The 25,631-nt window shown below is 35.6% G+C and overlaps 7 protein-coding genes across 11 annotated transcripts; 3 read left to right on the top strand and 4 right to left on the bottom strand.

The window, feature by feature from the left end:
- Positions 1-1,794: 1,794 nt before the first annotated feature.
- LOC114537568 (probable imidazolonepropionase) lies at positions 1,795-14,986 on the top strand. Of its 4 annotated transcripts, none has more exons than XM_028558628.1 (9): positions 1,795-2,104; positions 2,219-2,283; positions 2,378-2,655; positions 2,798-3,023; positions 3,149-3,311; positions 3,404-3,459; positions 4,075-4,235; positions 4,386-4,512; positions 14,702-14,986. In XM_028558628.1, exons 1-8 carry the CDS (start codon positions 1,867-1,869, stop codon positions 4,477-4,479), a joined length of 1,281 nt encoding a protein of 426 aa, XP_028414429.1. In that variant the 5' UTR covers positions 1,795-1,866; the 3' UTR covers positions 4,480-4,512; positions 14,702-14,986. The 4 variants fall into 4 exon arrangements, with proteins under 4 accessions (XP_028414429.1, XP_028414427.1, XP_028414428.1 ...); XM_028558626.1 differs by lacking the exon at positions 14,702-14,986 and adding an exon at positions 12,919-14,542; XM_028558627.1 differs by lacking the exon at positions 14,702-14,986 and adding an exon at positions 9,394-9,481.
- Positions 4,710-8,536, bottom strand: LOC114537567 (putative histone-lysine N-methyltransferase PRDM6). Its single transcript, XM_028558624.1, has 5 exons — positions 8,342-8,536; positions 6,714-6,960; positions 6,240-6,526; positions 5,824-6,073; positions 4,710-5,608 (listed from the first exon to the last, which is right to left on the bottom strand). The coding sequence occupies exons 2-5, from the start codon at positions 6,892-6,894 to the stop codon at positions 5,025-5,027; spliced, it is 1,302 nt and encodes a 433-aa protein (XP_028414425.1). The 5' UTR covers positions 6,895-6,960; positions 8,342-8,536; the 3' UTR covers positions 4,710-5,024.
- On the bottom strand, positions 9,530-15,255 carry LOC114537566 (ER degradation-enhancing alpha-mannosidase-like protein 1). Of its 2 annotated transcripts, XR_003688600.1 has the most exons (13): positions 14,897-15,255; positions 14,723-14,795; positions 14,519-14,622; positions 12,818-12,989; positions 12,376-12,559; positions 12,009-12,100; positions 11,733-11,815; positions 11,541-11,661; positions 11,188-11,432; positions 10,915-11,011; positions 10,440-10,619; positions 9,885-10,257; positions 9,530-9,826 (listed from the first exon to the last, which is right to left on the bottom strand). XR_003688600.1 is itself a non-coding variant. In XM_028558623.1 (12 exons), exons 1-12 carry the CDS (start codon positions 15,166-15,168, stop codon positions 10,165-10,167), a joined length of 1,716 nt encoding a protein of 571 aa, XP_028414424.1. In that variant the 5' UTR covers positions 15,169-15,255; the 3' UTR covers positions 9,530-10,164. The 2 variants fall into 2 exon arrangements, 1 of the variants encoding a protein (XP_028414424.1); XM_028558623.1 differs by having other exon boundaries at positions 9,530-10,257.
- Positions 15,256-15,339: 84 nt separating this feature from the next.
- On the top strand, positions 15,340-17,803 carry LOC114537570 (26S proteasome non-ATPase regulatory subunit 6-like). The gene is made up of 8 exons (XM_028558629.1): positions 15,340-15,596; positions 16,180-16,385; positions 16,459-16,604; positions 16,697-16,916; positions 16,986-17,094; positions 17,202-17,370; positions 17,440-17,545; positions 17,715-17,803. The coding sequence occupies exons 1-8, from the start codon at positions 15,452-15,454 to the stop codon at positions 17,781-17,783; spliced, it is 1,170 nt and encodes a 389-aa protein (XP_028414430.1). The 5' UTR covers positions 15,340-15,451; the 3' UTR covers positions 17,784-17,803.
- Positions 17,804-17,984: 181 nt separating this feature from the next.
- Positions 17,985-20,057, bottom strand: LOC114537571. Its single transcript, XM_028558631.1, has 5 exons — positions 19,954-20,057; positions 19,694-19,773; positions 19,301-19,411; positions 18,780-19,166; positions 17,985-18,307 (listed from the first exon to the last, which is right to left on the bottom strand). The coding sequence occupies exons 2-5, from the start codon at positions 19,749-19,751 to the stop codon at positions 17,988-17,990; spliced, it is 876 nt and encodes a 291-aa protein (XP_028414432.1). The 5' UTR covers positions 19,752-19,773; positions 19,954-20,057; the 3' UTR covers positions 17,985-17,987.
- A 323-nt stretch (positions 20,058-20,380) lies between these two features.
- Positions 20,381-23,771, bottom strand: LOC114537564. Its single transcript, XM_028558620.1, has 4 exons — positions 22,920-23,771; positions 22,443-22,706; positions 21,952-22,335; positions 20,381-21,765 (listed from the first exon to the last, which is right to left on the bottom strand). Exons 1-4 carry the CDS (start codon positions 23,685-23,687, stop codon positions 20,440-20,442), a joined length of 2,742 nt encoding a protein of 913 aa, XP_028414421.1. The 5' UTR covers positions 23,688-23,771; the 3' UTR covers positions 20,381-20,439.
- A 133-nt stretch (positions 23,772-23,904) lies between these two features.
- LOC114537572 (small nuclear ribonucleoprotein F) lies at positions 23,905-25,621 on the top strand. Its single transcript, XM_028558632.1, has 4 exons — positions 23,905-24,066; positions 24,454-24,579; positions 24,691-24,755; positions 24,890-25,621. Exons 1-4 carry the CDS (start codon positions 24,061-24,063, stop codon positions 24,954-24,956), a joined length of 264 nt encoding a protein of 87 aa, XP_028414433.1. The 5' UTR covers positions 23,905-24,060; the 3' UTR covers positions 24,957-25,621.
- Positions 25,622-25,631: the final 10 nt, after the last annotated feature.

Raw genomic sequence — 25,631 nt, forward strand, 5'->3', positions numbered from 1 at the left:
AAGCAACAAACTGCAATTAGCATGGTCGACGCGCACGCAACGAAAAATATCGAATTCGTATTAGTCTAATTTTAGACCAATACGAAGGTAAACCAGAGTATACTTATATGATTATATAAGTTCTCTGTTCAGCCTGAATACGACCGTTTATAGAAGGACCGTCCGTCAATGGCATTATTGATTTGCAATTGGAATTATTGATGTTTGAAAAGAAGAAAAAATTACTCTGATGTTGAGACACTAGCACTCTTTTGTTTCCCTTGTTCGTATTCATTTTTCGTATTCACAGTTTAAGCTCTGAAAATCCGATTAATTTCAAACATGAAGGAAATAAACGTAATCATTTTGACTAACTCCATGAAGTTTATCACTACAAGAAGGAAAATATATGTAAAATGATATATAACATTATATATCACGTTGCATGACAACTGGACTTGTATGATTATCTTGGGGTTCTTCTGGTTATCTTGGGGTGTTTACTATAGGACCCTCTTGCCTAAAAAGCCAACCCTTTAAAGAACCTTTGTATTTTGACGCACTTACTATGTTGTTTAATTTTTTACACGCCCCACCGTCGAGATGTTTTGAAGAAGAACGCAACTGTTTGGAATAGAGCAATGAAGCAAGTGAACACTGTTGTTCGCCAAAGGTAATTATACGGTGCGAAAGGTAAGGGAGATTGATTAGCCATATTGAGTAAGTTGCATGTTGGGCCCGATTACGTTTATTTCCTTCATATTCGGTCAACCGGAATCCACGAAGTATAAAAAACCCCAAAACGGCGCATGTCTTAAGAAAGGGTAGAAGAGTGTTGTTGTCTCAGTACATCCTTTTGATAAAAAAGCATGCACGTGAAGCATTTCTATATTTATCAAATGAACATTCAAATAATTGGAATAATTTTTGTTGCCATTGTCGGACAAAGCGCAGTTTAATTTCTAAGAGCTTGGTGTTTCGCAACGGACGCTATGCGCCTGCGCACGTTAGACCACCACCAGGATCGAATTGACGAAGCTCATGAATTGCAATGGCAATTCCTGGGACCCGGTTCGGATTAGCGGACTTGAAATGGTGATCTATATAAATGTCTTTGCGGACGATTTCCAATGAAAATACCAAATTCGGAACGCCGGTCAGGTAACCTGAAATTCAGGTTGCCTTTGGAGGGTTTTTCACCGGGCACTCCGGTTTCCCTCCTTTTCGTTTGGCTTTAAAAAACAGTGTCCATGTCTGGGGCCAAACCAAAACGTGTTTGTTGATAGCAGTGGCGGTGTCGGGTTAAAATGAATGGGGGGGGGCAATTGGGGGTAAAAGAAATGTTTTGTGGAGCAACTGGGGGGGGAGGCGAGATCTTATTATAAGTGAAGCGAACATTGGGCGGATGCCCCCCTGTCGCCGCCACTGTTTGGTAGTGATAAAAACGTTTTCGTGGCTTCTGGGTTCAATTCCCAGAACACTGTCGTAAAAGAATTTTAAAAACATGGTTGTGGAATCATTACGTAATTAGCTACTTCTGTTCAGAAATTTTTGGTAGTAAAATTTCACATGTAATTAGGTTAACCTCGTGTTCCTCCTGCAAGAACATTGGTTTATCTTTTATTTACTGCAACGACAAAGACTTTAATAAAGACAGCAGTATTGAAATATAGTAAGTTACGTCACTAGTTGTATAGTCAAATGGCCGACTCATTTGTCTGGGCTTCCTATGGTAAAAAAAAGATGGCTTAGCCCAGGCAATGTTGATTGATTTGGCGCATGCGCAAATGCGTGATATTGGTGATTCATAATTTTTATACACATAAAACTATAAAAGTTCTCGTAAAAGTTGTATAATTGCACGATTTTCCTTTTTGGCTTAAAGAGATGCATCGTTTATTGATCAAAAGTGCCAGGCAAGTGGTGACGGTATGTAAAAACGGCGAAACATTGCAGAAAGGGTCTGCAATGAACAACATCTGTATATTAAATGGTCCTGTTAGTATTGTAGTGAATTCTGATGGTAATATTGACTTTATTGGTGAGGATACTCTTGTTTCTCGGAGGTTTAAAGAAGGAGAGTTTGAAAGGATTGTAGATGCAACTGACTGTTGCATTATACCAGGTACATACCTAATAAAGTTTTAATAAAGTTTTTATCCTTTTGATAGAGGCAATTAGTTATGAATGCTCTCAGTAGTAGTGTACATAATATACTGATAAATTTTATGTTTAATAGGCTTAGTAGATGGCCATACTCATCCTGTATTTGCTGGAGACAGAGTACATGAGTTTTCTATGAAGGTGAATAATAGAATATATAATACTAGGCTGTTTTCTGGGACATTAAGGAAGGCTTATCATCAACAATATACAGTAACAAGATATTCTTGCTTAGCTAGCTGGAGCATCATACATGGATGTTCATAAGGCAGGAGGAGGAATACACTTCACTGTTGACCATGTACATAAAGCATCTGAAGATGAACTCTTTTCAAATCTGAAAGAAATTTTACACAGAATGTTGAGAGCAGGGACGACCTTACTTGAAGCTAAGAGTGGCTATGGTCTTGATACAGAAAATGAAATAAAAATGTTAAAGGTTTTAGAGCGAGCAAATAAAGAAGGACCCATTGAAATATCCAGCACATTCTGTGGTGCTCATGCTGTCCCTCGGTATAGTGTTCTGTTGATATCATGGTAGCAGCATGCAAAATTATTATTATAGGTGTATGTGTACGAACTATTTACCAGTGGGATGAATTGTGCATGTATAATGTCTTCAAATTAAGACTAGTATGTATTTCCTTATCTCTAGTGGCCTAACAGCATCAGAAGCAACCTCAGATATTATAAACAAGCAACTACCAAAGCTGAAATCTTTAATTGACTCTGGGGAACTTCATGTAGACAATATTGATGTCTTTTGTGAAAAAGGTGTATTTGAACTTGAAGACACCAAAAAAATACTACATGCTGGGAAAGACATTGGACTTAAAATTAATTTTCATGCTGAGGAATTAAATCAACTTAACTCTGTTGAGGTGTGTTATATGTACGATTATAATATTAGGAAGTGTTGTAATTAGTAGGATTGAGATAGATGGTTAGAAATAAAGAAAGATGTATTAGATATAAACATGTGGAAAGTAAATTTTGTTTATTTCAGTTAGGAGTGTCTCTTGGGGCTGAAGCTATTAGTCATCTTGAAGAAATAAGTGAAAAAGGAATTGAAATGATGGCTGCCAGTTCAACTGTGGGTGTTGCTTTACCAACCACTGCATATATATTGAAACTTAAACCACCTCCTGTGAGAAAGATGATAGAGCATGGTAGGTGATGATCATACATCATTATGATCTTCATTATAATCATGGTAATTATCATTATTATGATCATCATCAATAGTATTTCCAACTTTTAGGAGCTGCGGTAGCACTTGGCTCAGACTTCAACCCAAATGCATTCTGTCTTTCAATGGTAAGTATGTTGCTATAAGCTATAACATAAGCAATAACAGAATAACTTGCTCGTCACCATAGCATGATTGTGTTAGATTCACTGGTTAGACCAATGATCGATGTACCATGTGACACACACCCTAACTCTTTGCCTTATAAATATACCCAGGAAATTTATAAAAGCTTCAAAATCAGTATTTCCTGGTCTAAAGGGTCTAAATTTTGAGTTTACTATCAACTATCGGCCTTCCAGCAGGGATCGACCTGATGATGACCGGTGCAATGCTTTTGCGACTGAGCATTCCCAGCTTTTTTCTTTCTCAGAGAAAATTCTAGCAAAACATTGCGTATAGCATTGTTCTCTAGTCACTTGGTTAGAGAGCTGAAGAGGCAATTAAATCACGTATATCAAGCCCGCCGCACACGAGAGCTATCAGCTGAGCTAACGACTTCGCGAGGCAGTTAGCTCAGCCAGCTAGGCTCAGCTCGAAACCTATCCGCACACGAGAGAGCTAACAGCTTCGTGAGGTCTTTAACTCAGCTGATAGCTCTCGTGTGTGGCGGGCTTTAGATAGTAGCATATGTAGAGTACTACAGTCTAGTCTGATTACTATGTCCTCATTGCAATTTAAAGCCACTAGTCATGCATCTGGCGTGTGTTACATTTGGTATGACAATGAACGAAGCACTTGTTGCAAGCACGATAAATGCTGCAGCATCGTTTGGACGATCACAATCTCATGGTTCTCTGGAAGTTGGCAAAGTCGCTGATATGTTGATTCTTGATTGCCCAAGGTAGCTACAGTATATAGACCAGCATAACTATCGTTTAAATTAAAAGTGAGTAAGACTGCGTGAAGACATTATTTTAGACGTTTAAGATAGTTCAGACGTCAACCACAACAGCATAGTACAGCAGAGTACAGAGTGGTTTATATTTTCCAGGTGGGAACATTTAATATACCAGTTTGGTGGACATGATCACGTGATAAAGCACGTCGTCAAAAAAGGAAAGGTCCTATATTCGCGTCAACAATAATAAAGAAAGGGATTTCATATGATGCAACGTAAGGTACACTGTATTGAACTTATTACTGTACGTATTTATTATCATAGTTTTGATAACCAGGTAATAGTTAGGTTTGCTGTGAAATCACATACTCTATAAAACTACCCAAGAGATTTCACATATATTTTTTTGTTCATTTTTTATACAAAGTTCCTAAAGTAGATCCCGTACATAAATTAGTCTGCAAGCTATGATGGATGAACGCTCCATCTGCCTTTAAAACTGAACTATAAAAACCTGAATGAATATAAATTTTTTCTCTATTAAAACCCCCAATCTAATTACTATCCTATACTGTCCACTAGAAACCCGCTGTTAACCGCATTACTCCGCACCGGGTTTTTGGTCAATCCTATATTATAAATAGTCGCAGGCAGAAGTCGGGTGATTGCAGGTTCCGCCTCCCCGTCGTATCTTGGAATATTCAATCTATGATTGCGAAGTAATTGACTCTCCATCTTGTTACATTGTAGAGAATCTTCCTTATTTAGGATTGAAATTCGCGTGACGTCATCTTAAGCACGTGATTTGTCTCCAACATGACGACCATGTATACGCACATGTAAATCAAGTGCAATGGAATTATTAAAGCTGCGTGGACAAAAACTACATTTAAATGGCCTCTCGTTCACGTGATCTTCCATGTGCTCACCTAGTTCAGTTAAAGTGGCGCAGGCACGATCGCAGTATGCACATGTGTAGTTCTTAGTTGACTTTGAACAATTGTGTAGCAAGAAAGTTTCACGATTATTAAAACCTTTCATGCACTTTGAACAACGACTAGCCTCAGATGTTCCCTCATTACTGGGTAATGTATACCAACGTCCTCTATGATACATAGAGTTCCTGTAATTCAAAGCCGACTGTGGGACACCGTCTGTTGAGCCTTTAGGTTCTTGTTTAACAACCGCTGTACTGGCTTTGTTCGTCTGCGCATTCACCGGTGAAATACTTTTATCCATCATTGTACCAACTTTACTGACACTCGTACTATGTTTATCAACTGATATCCTCTTGTTTGACGCTGTGTCAACATCGCTGTTTCGACGTTTCCCGTAAATGCGTTCTTGCGTCACAATACCCTTTGGTGGGTTGACACCTAGGATTGAAGCAAGTGGTTTCCAGATTAACACATTATTACATTACGGCTGACACCGTAAAGTGCATCACTTTCATTTTGTATAAATTCAATATGTTTTAATTCGTTGCTTAACTATATATCTTGATGATATAGCAAGTTCTGCACCAGCATTCGTATGTATATTACTTTTTAATAAATCATTTTAACTAGTGGTTCTACTCGAGTTAACTAACCTCTACTTCCGGTCTCATTCAACGCTACAGGAATACCAAAAATCAATGAATATCGACTGTCATACCAGACCAGTAGTTCTTCGCCTACTTTGACATCTTTCGTAGTTCTGTAATAGATACAACCATGATATTGAAATATCACCATGTTTTGTTCAAAACGTTGACGAGCGCAACGAATGAAACGCATCCAACTTGAGTTTGATTCATCTCTTGCGTCTAAATAATGACTCACTTGACCATCATGGAAGATCTGTAGGGAAATAGTAAATGTAACGAACTAAATTTCTTTTTATGCTGCAGCTTGGTCCATTGTGGGTGGTAGTATTGTACAATAAGTTATCGTGGTTCGTTTCTAGTGGATGTGGTAAAATTTCACTGTGATTTGCGTGGAGGAGTCTCGACATGGGCTTTCTTACCTCCCACATATACTCAGTCTCCGTCCTTCGCTTGATCTGCTCAGGTCGTACTAGTTTTCCTTCATAGGGACCAATCCATGTCCCAGAAGGTATAGTGGCCTTGGCACACACTCCATACTCGATTCCAGGGATACTAGATGTGCACAGACCTACTTCATCCGGAAACTTCAATATTGCACTGTAATCAATTGGTGAATCAACCTGACTTTGATTGACAAGTTTTCTTAGGGAGTGCAGTGGTCCATGCATTGGACAGTCTTCAGGGTTTTCATTGCATATATCACACCCTGTAACAGAGGATAAAGAGGTTTGATCAAGTCCTAGCTTAACTGGGTATTCAACTGTTGTTTCTCTATTAACTATCGGTGTCAGAGAAATTCGGCAATCATTGTCATTCTATAATGTATTTTCAAATGTCAATCAGATTTACAGCAGCAGAAGGCCCATTTGTTTTTTTGGAAGAATCTCACTTACATGAATTTCCTTTTGGTTCTTTATTAATATGAAGATGTTTTATCCTTTCCTTCTGTATCTTTGTTGTGTCAATAAGCTGCACTTTTTTATGTCCATAGAGATAAGATCGTAGATGTTCGGAAGTAAAGACTCCCGAGGGATGGATTTTTGTGGCCTTTGATAGTTCCTCGTGATCTGCCATGATTCAACTGTTTAAGGTCTGTGGGTTGCTGCGACACTGTCAAGATGTATATTTGTCAATGTCAAACTAAATAGAAAAGTATGCGACAAAGCTTAAAATCCACCCCATTTAGGATGGTAAATGTTTTGTTAAAAGCAGAATTCATCGTTTTTCAAAAACTTGCTGTTGCTAACATGTATTTTAAAATTATTCTTAGAAAATACACGTTGGAAAATTTTCGGCTGTTATTATTTAATTTTGTCTACATTTTCGACACATTCGAATCGAAGGCAACAAACAGTCCAAATTGCCAATGTAACAATTATAGCTGAAAATGGCGGGCTTAGGGCGTTGTCAACGGTCAAGTGGAAGGGATAACCTGCCTTAAGAGCAATCTTGACCATGAAACAAGCAAATATGGCATGAGAAGGTCAAACAACTCTGCAACTCTAATAGTGTTGATTACTACAATAAGTAGAAAGATACTGCCTGGGTATTATTTAAAAGAAGAGCAGAAAAAATATGGAAACAATTACTGACTTATCATGCAATTACATTTTAGTTCGACCAACAAACATTTTTATTCAATTGTATGATTTAGTGCACACTTGTATGTTCTTGTATGTACTATGTACACGTCTTTTACTTTTTACTGGAAGATTCATTGACAATTTCCTAAAGAGTCTACTACATTTTTGAGGCGAACAGTTTTTTCCGTTTAGAATTGAGGTATATTTTTAAAGTAAAATTTCGTCTACTCTAGTCCTCAGGCTCCTGTTAAAGCAGGCCAGATAAATTAATGATCGTCTGTGGTAAAGAATTAATATATAAAAATAACTTTGCTTTGAGGGATTTAGATAAATATACCCTAAACCAATCTCTAAAAACCTTAATGTCATTCTTGGTCTATATGTTGTATGGGGCGCTTGTATGGCTACTTGTTGTACATTGTTAAGAACAAGACATTGTACTTCATGAATAAGTAAAACATTTCTGGTTGTAACATTAAAATAATAAACTACTTTACTGACCTATATTCTATATGAAATCCCTGGATTAATATTTTAGAGGTTTAAGCGCGTTTTATAGCAATCAGTGTGTTCCATTTGGATCATATATGAATGCTGTGTTTCGAACGAATTGTTATTTTTGTGACATTGTTTAAAAATGGTTGAGATACTTAATTCAAATTCTCTCAGCAAGATACTGAGAAATAAAAGACTACATATTATACGATGTTAGATAAATAAAAAAAGTATCCTCGCGTAAGAAATACAAAATCTTTAAACTATAAGATTATTGATAAACGAATTTAATAGATACGCGCAAGTAATTTGCAGACTCGTCCATCCCTAATGATGCAAGCACACTGCATTAAAGCTGACATTGATGTTTACTATAAAAATTTTTCTCTTTATGATAATCTTTTTACGAATTAGGGATTGGAACAATTTCTGACTATTCTTACCTTAAATAAGCCAACAATTCGCTCCTAATTCGCTTCTCTGCTGTGAGGTCGAACGCTAAAGTCCTTTTCTTAAAACAATTGTAAATTTTTGTTCGTTTTCAATAATTCAACAGTCATTAATAAATAAAATTTCAGGTTATAACTCCTCTCTTGCATGTGTTTTATTGTTTTGAAACTTGGACGCTGGTTGGCTGTTTCATGTCGTAGCACATTTTGCTCCTCATGCATCAATGAATTACCTCAAAACAACCTGCAGACAAAATTAATTATTTAAAACGAAATATATTGTCATTTGGGTGCACAAATAAAATAAAGACGAAAATTAAATAATAGTCTGTTCATTTTGCAAAATAAAGGAAATATCTTCCTGCATATAACTTGCTGTTACCATGCAGGAGGATCTTTGATAAAATGATAATCGTAATATGGTTTTAGTTCATCAGCCTTGTCATTTAGCTGACAATATTGGAATATATGTTTGTCTATTGAAATCAAGATGCAAAAAAACTAAACATTAACATAATTTCGTTTGATAGAATACTTAACAAAATATGAAATAACTCTTTTAAAATAGAACACTCGGTCAATTCATTTTAAAATGATTTCTAATGAACAGGGTACGTTTAGAACTTTATGACGCCTGTCAACTCCCTGTCGATAATATATAATGCGTCTCTAGTCAATAGTCGTGTTACTTTAGTGTGCTCCTTATTAATTATTAAACTCTGTGTTTGCCTAAGAATATTATTTGTCGTAATTTATATTACATTGATACAAACTTCGCTATGTAAGACAAAAAATAGCGTTAACATTTAATAAAAATAGTATTTTTTGAGAGATTTCTACATAATGCATTTCCAATACTCTACAAAAATATATAGGAAATCCATATGTAATATTGCCTTATAAAACTATTATAGAAAGGCTTTCTGATTGGATAAAGCCATACCCCCTGCACTAATGCTAATGGTAGGTTCACACACGTGGTCATGGGCTTATTCCGAAGAACGTAATTATATTCAAAATTTTAATGATCGCTCCATTTTTCCTAGGTATATACCTTGCCAAATTATCAGACGTACTATACAAAAAAATTCTTGTGGAATATAGACTACAGATAATTCAACAAAGGTTGCCCTCTACCAACTTTCAATCATGCATGCGATCTTTTAGCGCGCAAAGCAAATGGTAGAACAAAGAAATATGCAGTTAAAAATTATTTTAACGCTATATTACCAATATATTTCAGGTCATATTTGCACATAACTGTATATTATCATATGATAAATAATGCATGATAAATAATGCTACCCATTTGAGGTTTTGCACGTTTTTTCAATTGTTCTTTTACAGCGTATAGTGAGTGAACTGCACTATCTCGTACCCGGTAGTACAATTAACAGTGATGTACAGTATATGAGTGTACCTCGCATTATACAATACGGTAGTCCAGTAATATACTTCAAGATCAGTATATGAGTGTACCTCGCATTATACAATAGGTAGTCCAGTAATATACTTCAAGATCAGTATATGAGTGTACCTCGCATTATACAATACGGTAATATACTTCAAGATATGCAGTAACCTACAGTCTGTAGGGGGGAGCTGTAAGTTAAGAAGATAACGCAAATAAAGGTACACATTGGGACACGAAACAATGTTTTCGATTTCGTTTATTTTTTGATAGGTCTATAAAATATTAGATTTCAACAAGAAATCAATTGTTACCAAAATTTGGTTGACTCCTAACCCGTTTTACACCTTCATTACTTCATCATGTATAACCTCAAAATCAGTAGAGCTAGTGTTATAGTGTTTCCCTAGTTCCTCACGCCAACTAAACTTTCAACTTGTTGAAGATAACGTAGTTCCAACGGTAGAGGACGTTTTTTGTGATCGGACACGACTTCACACTAAAAAAACAACAAAGTGTTTTAGAGATTTTAAATATTTCCCAGGTTCAGGGCATTCATTTTTTTGTCATAGGAAGAGACTCCAGTGAAACGTATGTAGAAAACACAAGAGATAATGTAACGTGGTGAAACACATACGCATACCAGACTAAGTTACACGAATGGTATAAACGTACACTTACCCCCCAATCACTAACATTGGATCTCGATACTTCAGTGACGTCATATCGATAACCTCCGGTCATATCGTAAAATTCTGAATCTACATTCCACATTGATTTATCCAACTTGAAAAAATGTCCTTCGGTTGTGAAAATATATTTTGAAGCTTGCTTGTTTACCGGGTTGTCTCGGTCAAACAACTAGAAAGGAAAACAAGAAATTATAGCTCGTTGTTGCGAAAGTGTCATTTGAAATTTTCCGTTCCACGCATGCACTAGGGTATCCCCCCTAGTATAATAGTAAGCTGAGGAATTGAGCTGAAAGAATTTGGAAGCAATTACTGAAGCGTTTGTTCTCGACTGAAAATACCATTTATCTTAACTTAGTTATAGTGACCTGCCTTGTTGCCTGATGAGATATGTTAAATGAGATATGTTAAATAGTAGTGGATTGCACCTCCCTGCCTATAATATGAGTACAAATTCTTCCACTTACTAGATAAAGATATTTTGAAGTTTCCGACAAGAAATAACTTTCCATTCTATCTTCTTGTGATTTATCCATAACATTGTGCAGAGTTGCGTAACCACACCTGGATGGATAAAGCGAGTGCTGATACTTATATATTATCTCTACACTGGATGGCTTTATCTCGGTTTAGTAACGATGATCTCCAAAAGGCTCAAGTCTTCTCCATTAAGATTCAGTACAGGAGGAAACTTACTTAAATTCACTTAGGTTCTAAAATTTGTATAGCTCTGTCAGTACCTTGCTTTAGCATGTGTCTGCAAATCATGCATGATATCCTTGCCTACGTGAAGATAGAAAGGATGTTGGGTCGCTTGGTAAAGTAAATACGTAGACTCCACTAACTCGGGACGTAACGGATAGAAATGCACGTGAGAGACACGTGAATTCCAATCAAATCTCTCCGGTAACGCATCATAACGTTTCCAAATAGCGTAATATAGAGCATGCGTGCAAATGGCATCATCAACATCACCGTTTAAAACCTATAACGAATGCAGAATGAAGTTAGTCCAGTGTATATAGTGGGATCATGCTGTGATTTAAACGTGTTTTTAAGATCGTAACAGTTTTGTTCAAATAAGCTGGCTTACCTGAACGGCTGCAAATGAAGCGGAGAGCGAGTCCACCCAAGTGTTTAATATTTTTCCATCGTCCATATTTACATTAACATATATAGGAACATCGCCATTACCAGAATTACAAAATTTGCGTCTGAAACAAGAAATGACATTATAAGCCCGAGCAGCGGGAACTGGAACGAGCCGGGGACGTTTCTCTCTCACCCTCTTCTCATATATGTCTTCACACTTCGGTACAACTCGTTAAATTTTCGTAAATCGTTTGGGTCACCAAAAAGAATGTAACCCTAGCAAAATATAAACAGAAAAAAGTTTGATAATCTCTGACTTAAACTGAACAACTATAGTCTAATATCCCCGCAGATGAAAATCAATTGTGTTTTTAATCTAAAGTTGGGTTAATAAATTCTTCAAAACCGTTAACAGGATTAAGAAATATGTTAAGAAGATGTTAGTTTATAGATCATAGCTTCGTTCTACCTTCAATAGATATTCATAAAGTGAATCCATGCCTGCACCAATCCCACTCATACCAGAGATCCATTCACCAGAAACTATGTCGATAATGTTGCCTATATGATTCCGAGATTTACATATGTTTAGTAAAACGTAATATTATTGAGATCACAAGATTGAATGGAGTCTTTCGGAGAGTATGACTAAAATGTTGACATATTTAGCAATATTAAAAACCTCTTTCTCCACGGCTGTGTTTGAGTCGCCAAAAAAGGTGAATTGTCACTGAAACCAATCGCGTGACTGACGGTGTTTTTCCGGCTCTGAGCCTCAAGTTTTGTTAGGATCAACTAAAATATCTTGACGACTAAATACGGTATTTTTTTCTTACCTAAAAGACCAGTCGTTTTTGACCTAAATTTCCATAATGCTTCCAGCGCATTTTTTGCAGTAATCTCATATGTTGGATCTCCCAGGAGTCTGCTCAGTGTCCCAAATTCTAAGAGAAGAGTAGCGACACCAGCTGTACAGGTTGTCCTTGATGACGATGCTGGCACACCAGATTTTAAATTCACCTAGTGCATAAAAATAAATCAGGGCCGTCAAAATATTTTTCGTTTATCCATCTATCTATATGACTGTTTACACGTGCATCGTGGCTACAAGAACGGCAAAATAGTTTATTACAGTGTTTTGTTTAAAAACACCGAAGGAAATTAATTATCTCCTTAATTCCAGGCTTGTCGACATAAGATAACCAATAGAATCATTGGTCTGATAGAAAATATTGGAACTGTATTTGGTGTTAGCTGAGAAGTTGTGCATATACTAACCCTAGGAAAAGGAATTCCTAATGATGTATTATCAAAAGCACTTAGTAATCTGTTGCCCAAATCATGAGCCATTAATAATAGTTCATCATTATAATCCTTAGGAAGCATGTCTCCAAATGGCTGGCTTGTGTCACGGATTATTAAATGAGCAGCAAGCAGACCACCTAGGACTCTAGGAAAGAAACCAGCTGAAATCAAGAATTGAACAATACACAAATGATTTTTTAGTAGAAGAGGATTTTTTAGTAGAAGAGCTAGCTGCAAGCTATATACATATATCATGGATAATAAAATCACATAAAGTCTTTTAAGTATCCATGCATGTATCAAGATTTATTAATCTGTATTACTTCATTGTATTTTGCAAATAAAATTGATGTTCTTCTGAAAAAAGAGCATCGATTTCAGCCCCGTAATAATTACGAATTTCACTAATTTTGTGACGTTTTTTTCCAGATTTGCCTAGTCGGCCTATATCAAAATATTTAAGACGTTTCAGGGCAGATACTGCGCTTAAATAATTTTAAATCTTTTTTTCCGCTTAGTCGAGCTTGGTGGCAATCTCAACCGCAACTTGACTTCCAAATTCGTGGATGGTCAACGAGATTTATCTAATGCTACTTTATAGTAACCGTCATCTTGTTTAAGTCAACGTTACGTTTTTCAAGTTAACATGACTCAAAATGTCCTGAAATCCTTCTATCCGAGCATTTAAGGAAGGGTTTCTGACTGGCAGACTACCTCTACTTGTATATGGTTGGTTAGATTAAGGTAGACTCCCCCACTTTTCCGCCAGGACCCCCACTTTTCTCATAGACAAACAATTATTATGTTATTTATGTATTGGGTAAAGTTTTTGCGTTCGCGTTAAATTCTGTAAATTGGCAGAAATTGCATGAGTTGGGAGATGTAATTAAAATAAGGAATTCTGATCTCCGCAAGTGGAAACAGTTGCTTTGTCACTAATTAATTAAGATGGCATATAAAGTAGAATTGTTACTATTAGTTTGAAGTTCTTCCTTATATGAAAAATTACCATTCCCACCTAATAGCTAGCTACATCCCAATAGGGTATGTTCTCATGCTATCCTGCCCCCCCCCCCACTTTTAAACAGGCTCCACGATCCCTGTAGTAACAAAATGTAAATAAAATTTCATGTTATGAGATGTTTTTAATTGATAATATTACAAGAGAGTAGATCCAGTATTCTCTGAGGTACACTTTGAACATATTCTGTACACTTTATGAGGTCAACAGATTGTGAATGCCAGAGGTAAGATGCATAGGCAAGGTGTAGATTGATGGATGAGTGATGGAAAACTATTTTGTGTTGCTAGTAAGCCTAGTATTAAATGCTCTGACTAAAATGATACAAGAAGAAATATCATGGCTGCCACTCTACTTTATTCAACTTAGGGCTGAATTGCATAGATATGTGATATTATGTCACACAGTGATATAGCTGCAAGCACCACAGTACCTGTATGTAGCTTGTACAGTCTGTACTTCAACCATTACAATACAGACTACAGTCTGTACTTCAACTTCAACCATTACAGTACAGACTACAGTCTGTACTTCAACCATTACAGTACAGACTACAGTGTGTACTTCAACCATTACAGACGTACCGTTAAGTCATTTAAGAATTCATGTTTCACCCATAGATATAGCTAGGGACTAGTCCTTTTTACCCTTACCTTATTGTAGCTTCAAAAACTTGAACAGTATTATTCTTTTCAAAGGAGACATTGTCTATGACTAATCTCACAGCTCTTTTGAATTCACTACTATTACCCATCACCTAAAACATTAAAGTTGCAATTACTGTAATTACAGCTAATTGATTAATGAAATTATAATGACATTAATTATGCTTATAGAGAAACAAGACTATTTCATACTGCCAATGTTCCAAGTGATTCAACCAGAGATAAAGAGTAATCCCCCAGAACATCATTAATATTTATATTTGATCTAGAAGTGTAGAATGAAACACGTCAGAACTTTTTTGCCGCTATCCGGCCAACATGCAGTTTATAATATGTTAACACATAAAATATACACAAAATACCCACGGGTTGTCATAATCTGGCCCTCGTCCTGTGCAATGTATTGGATCTAGTTCATCCAAAGGATAAGCATACTTTATGTAGTTATCATAGCCAAAATAAAACATTTCCTTTGCGTCATCTCGTAATCTCAGCCGTTCACTTTCACCAAAATAGCTGTACACAGTACTGTAGTTTCGCCATTGTGAACCATTCTGACGAGAAAACAGCTTGAATAGATCGAAATTTTTAACAGAACTAACTAAAAATACTAAAACTAGAAAAAATTGTATTTCCATGTAAAAATAAATGCTATTTTGAACGATAAATAAAGAACATTCTAAATGATTTTATATTTTAATAATCACTAATTGAATTTGTTTACTTCCTCCAGTGACGTCATAACAACACGTCTTCCACTGATCTGTCACATGTTTCTGGACTGCGGTTTCGTCAAATGAGAGCAGAACGTGAAGATACTGGGGCCTACTTTCCGGCAGTTTCTAAAATCTAAATTCTACAACTATTTTATAATTTTGAATGGTTGTTGTTTTATCTTGAAAAAAATCGTTTGTTTTAACAATGCCTGTGGAAAATCTCGAAGATGAAGGCCTACCAAAGAATCCTAATCTTGAAATTGCGCAATGGCGATATACATTGACCGCTGCACATGGTGTTAACAAAGAAGAAACTGCGACTAAACTTTTAAATGCAATCAAAGAAAATAGTATGTTTTAAAGTTTATCATTTGTTTTGTGTTTGTAGAATGTCAGTTTATAATTACCTAGAAAAAATAAGCAGTTAGGCAAATGTGTGCAACGTTGACGTAGTGCTTTGGTACCATCACCATGTTATACAATCACATTAAACTATAAACTAGCCTTAAACCTAAATCTTATATATAATTAACAATTATTGAATGAAGTTGAACATGATATGAAGATTCGTCAAGTCGAAGTTTGTCATTATCAACTGAAGCTGAACGCTGAGGTTGATAACAAAAAACTAAGGATAATTGAATTCAATAATTGTTTTATTATTTATTTAAAAGAATGAACATTACAGCTTTGCCTGTTTCACATTCCTGCTCCCTTGGGACCATATGCCAGGCACCTTGATGTCTTTGTCATTGGTGTGACGTCAAATGTGGGATACAACTATATATCACACATAATGTAATAGTGTGCAAGAAAAGTGTCAAATGTTATGTCGCACATTGGACATGACAATTTCACACAGGACCTTTAGCCAATCAGAGGCTGTGAATTCTTTTAAATAAATCATAATTGATCATATAATCTCATCTATAGATATGGCACCATTTTATGAAGAAGTCTGTCCTGATGTTGGATGGCCTATGGACCAAACATTGTTAGCCAATATGAAATTAGCCAATGAAACAGAACTTGTGAAACTAGAGAAAGCAATTGAAGATGCAGAAAAAAATTTAGGAGAAACTGAAGTCAGAGATGCATTGTTGTCAAAAGCAGAATATTTATGTAAAATAGGAGACAAGGTATGTATTAGAAATATGATTGTTTGGGGATGCTGTACCAAGTTGCACAATAATGTTCTTTATTGTATTTTAGGAAGGTGCTTTGACAGCACTCAGAAAAACGCATGAAAAAACTGTGACAACTGGATTTAAACTGGACATCATATTTTATTATCTTCGGATTGGTTTATTTTATATGGATAATGATTTGATTACAAGAAATATTGAAGAAGCAAAAAGGTTAACCTTTAAAAAATATATACCAAAGTAGACTATGACCTTATTTTAGTCATTTGGCAAAACATTAAATGTCAGTAAACTTCACTTTTCAGTCTAATTGACAAAGGTGGTGATTGGGACAGACGAAACCGTCTCAAAGTCTATCATGGTCTCTACTACTTATCAATCCGAGATTTCAAGAATGCTGCTGAAAATTTCCTTGAATCTATATCAACATTCACCTCATATGAATTGATGGATTATAAAGTTTTTGTCTCATATACAGTGTTAACAAGCATGATTGCATTACCAAGGACAGAGCTTAGAGAGAAAGTAAGTCTTAATATAAGTGTCAGATTTCACTTTTTCAATTCTTTTATTAATTCTATTTTCTTAATCCAGGTTGTCAATGGATCTGAAATACTTGAGATGCTACATCAGCTGCCTGATATTCAGAAGTTTCTTATGTCTTTCTATGACTGCCATTATGATAGATTCTTTGTTTCTCTTGGTAGGTTTCCTATCATCACCATAATCTTTATTAACAATGTCTACATTTACATTCATCGATATTATTGAAATTTGTGTTATACGAAATTGCTAATCTTCTTATGACAGCAAAAGTTGAACAAGAGATGAAACAAGATAGATATTTTCACTCACATTATCGTTACTATGTTCGTGAGATGAGAATCCTGGGATACAGCCAATTATTGGAGTCTTACCGCAGTCTAACGTTACAATATATGGCAAATGCTTTTGGCGTTAGTGAGGCTTTCATTGACAGGTGCGTAATAATGCATTGTCTGCCTTCACATCACATCATAACTAAATGGTCCACATCTTACTTTTATAGAGAGTTATCAAGGTTTATTGCTGCAGGAAGATTAAACTGCAAAATTGACAAAGTCAATGGAATTGTTGAGACAAACAGACCAGATCACAAAAACTGGCAATATCAGGTAAAGTCAGAGTTTACTACAATTGTGCTTAAAGTCTTAAACAACACGAAAATTTAAGTATTATAATAAAAAAGATACAGTGTATGTCTAAATGAATGACATCCCTTCGAAACAGAAAACTTATTTTTTTATTTTTTCTCATATTGCCATTCCATTGTTTGTTTTTTAGTCTGTGATTAAGCAAGGAGATCTGCTACTCAACCGAATTCAAAAGTTAAGTCGAATTATCAATGTATAGACAAGCGACATCATAACACACGTCATCATTGATGGATATTATACTTAAAGTGAAGATTTTGCTCAGGTTTACAGTACATTCATTTAGTATATTTGTGATGCTACAGATGTAGATTTCAGCTCATATAAACTAATAGCGAAATCTTCATATTTGAATTAAAACAAATTTCTTCGAAGACTGTTTCACAAATGATATATGCGCGCACTACGGTGTTGGAATTCCATGTCTTTTAAATAACCCACTTTGATACAAATCCAAAATCTCCAATTCCATAAGTTCACATTTAAAAATGAAGAAATCATCTAAATATCCATCTAAAGGTCTCTCATTTTTGTAATCGCCAATATTAACACAACCCCAGTCAGGGGAAAGACCATCAACTCCAGCATTTTTTCCAAACTTGGTCAATTGTGAGTTTGCAATTAGTCTGCCCTGCTTTCCATTGATGTAAATTTTAGCCATTCTGGTGGACGTGCGATACGTCCCTGCCACGTGAGTCCATGTATTCGCTACGATTATTGATTCTAATACGAAGAATTGAAACATTGTAAGAAAGACAGTGAGTGGGTACAGTGAGTGGGTACAGTGAGTGGGTACAGTGAGTGGGTACAGTGACTGCCAGGTGAATTATGAGTAAATTGAAACAAAACTATATGAAGTCACGACGCGGTAGTTTGAATATAAGAAATTCGGTCAACCTGAAATATATGGAATCTGGCTTGGCTCAAAGAAAAGAAATTGATATTTCGACCTGAAAGCTTCATCAGGAGAGATCTGTATAGTGTGCTATCTCGCTATCTCTCCTGATGAAATTTTTGTCTATTTTAAGCAGTTCTTGTACCACATTTGATGAGAAATTATTATATAGAAGGGACGTAACCTGGAACGTAACCACATTAGTCATTTAGCTCAAGTTCTTACAAGTAGACAAACTTCATTAAACAGAAAGTGTGAGACCTATTCTGTAGCTGTAATAAAAATGTAATGATAAACTACCTGATAAAACATTGAACACCGTTCTTTTCATATGGTCCTTGTGAGACCAACGAACTTTTCCGTCATTAATTTCAAAATGAAACTGAGCGTTTCCATTGGTCTCATCTGACGCACATGTATGAAAAAGTTCATGTTGTCCACTTGATGACGCTAACTTAACCCATAATGCAATAGTAATAGCCATTATTGGTCTATTGTGAAACCCCTTTGAACCAAGTGAGATATTAGAGTGTTTAGGCAAGTGTAAACATTTCGCAAATTTTCCGTTGTTGTCAAGTTTTGCTGCACCGTTTATTGTCCCGTGATTTCCGTTGTTTGTTGTGTCGTAAGCACTCCCTTCCATTAACGTGTCAAATGTATAGTGAACAGTTAAACATCCTGCATCACCTGAAATAGAATAAGAATAAAATTGCTTTATTTTGTATTGCATGAGTATCATATATTTTGTTATTCATTTCTATATAAATTGTACTAAACACCCCAAACAAACTTATTTCACAAGTTATGAACGATGCTCGTACCTGGGCAGTTAATAAGATTACACATTCTTGTTTCATTTCTCATTCCTTTCTTTCTTTGTACACCACCACCACAAGATAAACTACATTCCTCCCAAATGCCTTGCACAGCAGCTAAAAATAATTAAATGACTTTAGTGGGATACATATTTGTATAACAACATAGGAAAATTATTGTGATGGTGCTACTCTAAGTTATACCAACTGGGCAAGCTGAAAAATTAGTTTGACCACGGTGAGGTTCGAAGTTGGTTTCCTGCCGCAATGTTTTCTCAACCGAATATCAAGCAAATTGCGAGCTTGCCCTGTTGGTAACTCAGACTAGCTCTACCTTAATTCACCTTAGGCTTATTCACATGCACAATCACTATTGAGAAATTAGTTTTCATATATCACCTTCAAACTGCTGTACAAGAAGACAAACAAAGACAACCAGAACTTGTTTGAAAGCCATCACACTTTAGTGCTCCTCTAAGCTGGAATATTATATAAAAAGATAAGGTATATTCATGCAGAAAGACTGCCATTAGTAACCAATAGGTCGAATTAAGATGAAATTTTAGAGTTCATGTATGTGTGTGTTGGTGAACTGTGTCGAGAAGCACATTTGAAAAACAAGTAATCGCTCGCAAGAATACATTTTTTATAAAACCTACCAAACATTTCTGGATAAAATGTGGATTGGTTACATCTTTGATTCCAAACAACTTTTCTTGCGCTGGGTACGTTACATTTATATTTATCAAAGTCTAAATGAAAGTTTGACTAATTTTTCTTTATAAAAATATTTTGATGAAAATTTCTCAAGTATATCGGTGTAACAGGTATCGAATGTTAAGAAACGTTGGGAACGTTTCAATTGTGATGGAATATAGAATCTCTTAGAGTTTGAAACTTTTTAAACGAACAGTTTTCGAACAGAAACATTTTCAAAAGGCGGGGACAATAACGAAAGGCAAAGCTGGCAAAGAAACGAAATGAACAGTGTGACTGTGAATAGTAATACCGTAGTGTATTAACACATCCGGTACCAGTAAAACCCAATAGAATTTTTTGTCAAATTTTATTTGCTTATTTACATCTTGAAATATTCAAAACAATAACAAGTTATGCGTCAAATTTACGCTACTAGTTTAGACGTCTCAAAATCCTGGTATTCGAGAGATCTTTTTTTTTGTTGGTGTTTTTCTTTGACTCCTTGGTGTTGATGGGGAAAGTATTATATTTAGAGGTGATTTATTTAAGCTTGGAGTTATAGTTTCCTGACTTGGCTCACCTCTTGCAGATGTTGTATAATCAGGCGTGGAAGGATTATCAAAACTTATTCCTGGTCGTGTGTCGTGGCTTGATTTTGGAGACCCAATATCCCCAAATTTATCTTGTATATTGCCTTGACTTAAGTCGGTCGTTCTAGGGGTTCCTGGTGTCTTGGGTTCTTTCAAAGGAGAGTTTGTTTTATTTTTAGGAATTAAAACGTCTTGGTTAAATAAAGTTCCAGGCGAGGCTGCTTGTTCTTCCTGTGCGGTGGTAGGCATAATTTCTAAACGTATTATTTTTGGTGGACTTTTTTCATTTTTCGTTTTCTTATTGTTATTAACTGATGATTGTGTTTCCTTGCACTCTGTGTTTACACGTGAAGTCTTGTCCTCTAAAGATGCTTCAACTGTCTCATTGTCCTGCGTTCCTATAAGATCTATTGACACCTGTTCATTCGAGTGCCAATTCCTTAACAAAGTTTTCCCAAGTGGTTCACTGCATGGAATTGCTTCGTTAAACATGTGCAGTGTTTCTGGTTCATAGTTTAAACCTAAATGAAGTTTTGAAAGAACTTTGTTCTGTCTTCGTGATGTATTGAACAGTTGAGCCGACATCTTTCTAGTTAACTTACAGAAAGGACAGATGGCAGTCTTCAATGTCTCATTACTAAAATTAAGGGTGTCATTTGCTTCTGCAATCTTTTTATTGTTGCAAGATGCGTCACCTTCAGGAACTAAACATAAACTACACTGCACTTCCGTCTCTAAAGATGAAAATATTTCTTCCCGAATGATACCGACATCTTCACAACTTTTATCAAAGTTCTCATCCAAACGTTTTTTACTTTCTTTGTCAGTCTGTTTCATAAGACATTCCACCCAATGTGTAATAAATTTGTGATCATTCACGCCTAAATTTGGTTGCTTACTTCCACAGCCACCACTAGACACTGCATCAGAATCAAAATCTTCGTAATATTGAACTCTTCCTTCGTCTCTGACCTCAGTAAGCTGACTTTCACGTGGCGCTAGAGATTGATAAAATAAATCACCAGTACTGGATAACTGTACAACAGTTAAAGATGATCCCTCAGACTCAGGAATACAGGAAAGACCAAGTAGAGGTTGATTAAGACGTTTGGTCACTTCAGGATAGCTTTGTGCTTTTCTTGGATAGTCCACCATCTCTGGCCATTCACTATATGAAGAAACCTAAATCAAGGAAAATAGATAAAGGTCAATCATAACAACAACCAACTGTAGTCCTGTGAGCAGGCTTAGATATATAATTAGTTAAATTATTAAATTATTAAAACAATCATTTTTTCATTTTGAATAAACATTTACATGTAATAATAATTTACTCCAATAAATTTACATTACACAATCTTCACTTACCTTCCATGGATTTGAGGTTGACCTTGGTGGTAAAACAGCAGTCAAATGATCCATCATTCCTAATGGAGAATTCCACTTTTCACCAGAACAATATTGAAAACAATGAACATCATGGTTCTCATAACATCCTAGAAACACTAGTGTTTCTTCACTTGTGGGATCTGGTGCTACATTGATATACTTTGGTGGATGCTCCAATGAATGGCACCACTTTAACAAAGGGTGTTGCTGGAAACGCTGGTCAATAACTGCCAGAGATTGAGTGGTGGCTAAGATGAAGTGGTAAGGGTTGTTATAATGATGCTGTATGGAAGAAAACGTATCATTAGGAAAGAAATGTGATGATGGCAAAGTAATGAGGTCCTGACTTCTTGACGAGCCTTCCTAGAAAACAAGATATAAACATGAATATTAAGAATGTTCAATGTTTAAGATTATGATTTAAATTGGCAGTCGAAATTGCTGTGTTTCATTAGAGAATCAATACCAACCCTCATGTCGATAAGTTCAACACTTGTCGCTGTCCCTCTCACAACTTGTCTTGGATGGGAACCAAACTTGCTAAAATACCAATCAAACTCTTCTGGAGTACACGCTGAACTTTTTCGGGCAACTTGGACAGAATTGTCTTCCGCATGACATAGCCACAAACTTCCTGTTTCCATGGCAACAACAACTTCTTCAGGAATGTATGGGCTAACAGAAATGGCGCATGGCCGGCTTTTACACTTTAGATTTCCAAGAAATGTTGTTTTCTGAAAAATGAAAAAATATCAAATACATGATATATATATATATATATATATATATATATATATATATATATATATATATATATTTGCATGAAAAATTACCAGTGATTTGAGATGTATTCAATACCTGGATCAGTAACAACTCAAACTTGTGGGAAACAGAATGTGCATGTATACATATTTAATAAAATATGTTATTAAAACTCTTCATTGTACCTCAATACCTTCTGTATTTGAAAATAACCAACATTGTTGATGGGTTCGAACAGCGATTAAACCATTTTGATCAATACAATCTGCCGTTGCTATTTCACAAATTCTCTCTTTCAAATCAAAACTACCCTTTGCAGAAAACTTCGCCTCTTTATTTTGAGAGTAGGTTTTTAAGTAACCAAAACACAATTCATTCATAGACAGTCCACCAGGATAAACTAATACAGTGTCTGTCTCCCTTGTTGAACAAGTATACCCAAGACAGTTCCCATAATATTTCCCAATTGCTTTTTGTTCCACTTCAGACTCTAGTACAAGGTCAGTCAAAAGACTACATGGTATATCGCAGAAGTCTGTTTGAAATTTTTTCAATTCTGGATCATATTTTGCCAGTCTCTGTAAATGTCTGTATGAGGGTAGACATGAAGATAAGGATGTAAACTCCTCACTGACCAGCTTGGCAAGACCATTAAATACAACATTGCTATAATCAGCAGTTAGGTTAGTCAATTCCTGTTCACAATCCCCTGATTCTTCTCTGTTCAGTTCACTAGAAATTGGACCAGGGATGTTCAAAGGCAGGGTTGGTTTCTGAGAAACGAGTTTAGTCCGAATATTTTCATTCTCTTTCTTTTGAGGTATACACTTGAAGTCATTGCTATGTTTGAATATGTGCACTGCCCCAGTTCGACCATAATCCACTAAGAATTGTCTCAAATCCTCCGAAGGCGTGTATGGGAAATTAAAAGAAGGAAATCTAGGATTATACATGCTCAACACCGGGATATTTAAACCATTAAACGTTCTGGCAGCTAAATTATCGATTTCCACTCCTTTGCAGTCCCCATTTTGAATTTTGACAATTCCAAATGCCAAAGAAAAAAAGAAGGATAAAGGAGGATAAAGGAGGATAAAGGAGGATAAAGGAGGGTTTCAGGAGGATAAAAATGATATAGTTCTCAGTCTCTTGCAAAAAAAAGCGCGGAAATTCGCTTGTAAAACGACCGTACGAGTTTAGTGGATGTACAATTCATAAGATTTTTTCAGTGTTAACGTTAAAAACAGCAGTTTATTTGCTGTTTGAAGTCGTTTGAAGCACACTGGTTTTCTATTTTGTTTTCAAAGATATATAAAAGGTTTCATTATGGCGGTGAGTATAATTTGAATGCCGTTTCTGACATAAAACATATTTATTTGTGTAGTAAACACGTGCTACCAGTTCTAGCAATGATCGCTTTGATTTTTGGTAAAAAATACAGATGATTAAGTGCAAAAAACTATAAATGCGGAAGATTCATTTCCTTAAGGGATAATATAAGACGTTTGTGTGATCCAATTCCTTTCTTCTAGAGTGCAGCAAACTTTCTAGTCTGGGTTTGTCTGGCTCCAAGCTAAATGCAAACAGAAAGAGTGCAACTGTGCCAGAAAATATTTTGACAAACAGATCTGCACTAGATCCCTCCCTGCTGCAATACCAATTGATTCCCACCTCTCATCACATGACACCTGCTAATCATACCATAACTTTTTTTATTAGACTATGCCCTTGAACCCCAAGCCATTTTTAAATGGTCTGACAGGAAAGCCAGTCATGGTGAAGTTGAAATGGGGAATGGAATATAAAGGATATCTTGTGTCAGTTGATGGATACATGAACTTGCAGGTATCAATGAAATAAAGACATCACATTTTATCTTACGTCTAAGAGAACAGCTCAGAGCTCTGTAACTGATCAGTAACACACTCAACCTTGATTTCAAATTTTAATTTTTAGTTAGCAAACACTGAAGAATTTATTGATGGTGCTTTGACTGGGAATTTGGGAGAAGTTTTAATCAGGTAACTAAAAAGTTCTGGGTTTGTATTTACTCGTGAATGTTTACTTGACCCTCATCTGAAAAAATGGAATACAGAAAATAATGATCAAAATTTTATATGCTGGAACTAAATCCTAATTTCTTTCATTCTGATAGATGCAACAATGTACTTTATGTAAGAGGTATTGAAGAAGAGGAGGAAGATGGAGAAATGAAAGATTGAACTTCAAGGCATTATTAACTTATTTTATTACTTATGCATTCAGAAAAACTTGATTAGAGAAATCATGAATGTAATATATTGCTGCTATGTAGATTGGAATGAGCCAGATATCACATAGGTACAGTAGGTTCTTCAAAATTTGATAGTAACTACTGGAGGACAGGCAGGTGTTACGTGGTTTGATTACTACCTGCTTTCTGTGAAACAGTTTTATACTTTTCTAATGATTTCACTGCACTCACAACATTAATGGCAAGGTAATAGCTCAGTAACACAAGAACAGGCAAATTATTATTTACAGTTGTTTTCACAAACATTTCACAAAGTTCCACCTTTATTTTAATTTGTTAAAAATTGTAATTGCCAAACACCAGATTGTGCTGACATTCAAAATTGTTAGCAACCAATCAGTAAACATTTGAGGATTTTGTGAAATGAATTGCAACACCTGATTCAGATACCTATTCTGTTTTTCAGAGGTTGTCAGTTCACTTTTTACAATTCTTAGTGCCATTTCGCTTTGATCTCCTGTATTTGTTAAATGAATAGTCAAATATAATATCATTTTTAATATCCATATTGGAAATGTCAGTGTAAAACAACAGTTGCATATAGGGTACTTGTGTGTTGAAAACCTTGCAAACTTACATAATGTTATCTGAAATATAACAAGAT

This window comes from Dendronephthya gigantea, unplaced genomic scaffold (assembly GCF_004324835.1).
Source record: "Dendronephthya gigantea isolate DGI-Jeju-01 unplaced genomic scaffold, DenGig_1.0 000160F, whole genome shotgun sequence".
NCBI lineage: Eukaryota > Metazoa > Cnidaria > Anthozoa > Malacalcyonacea > Nephtheidae > Dendronephthya > Dendronephthya gigantea.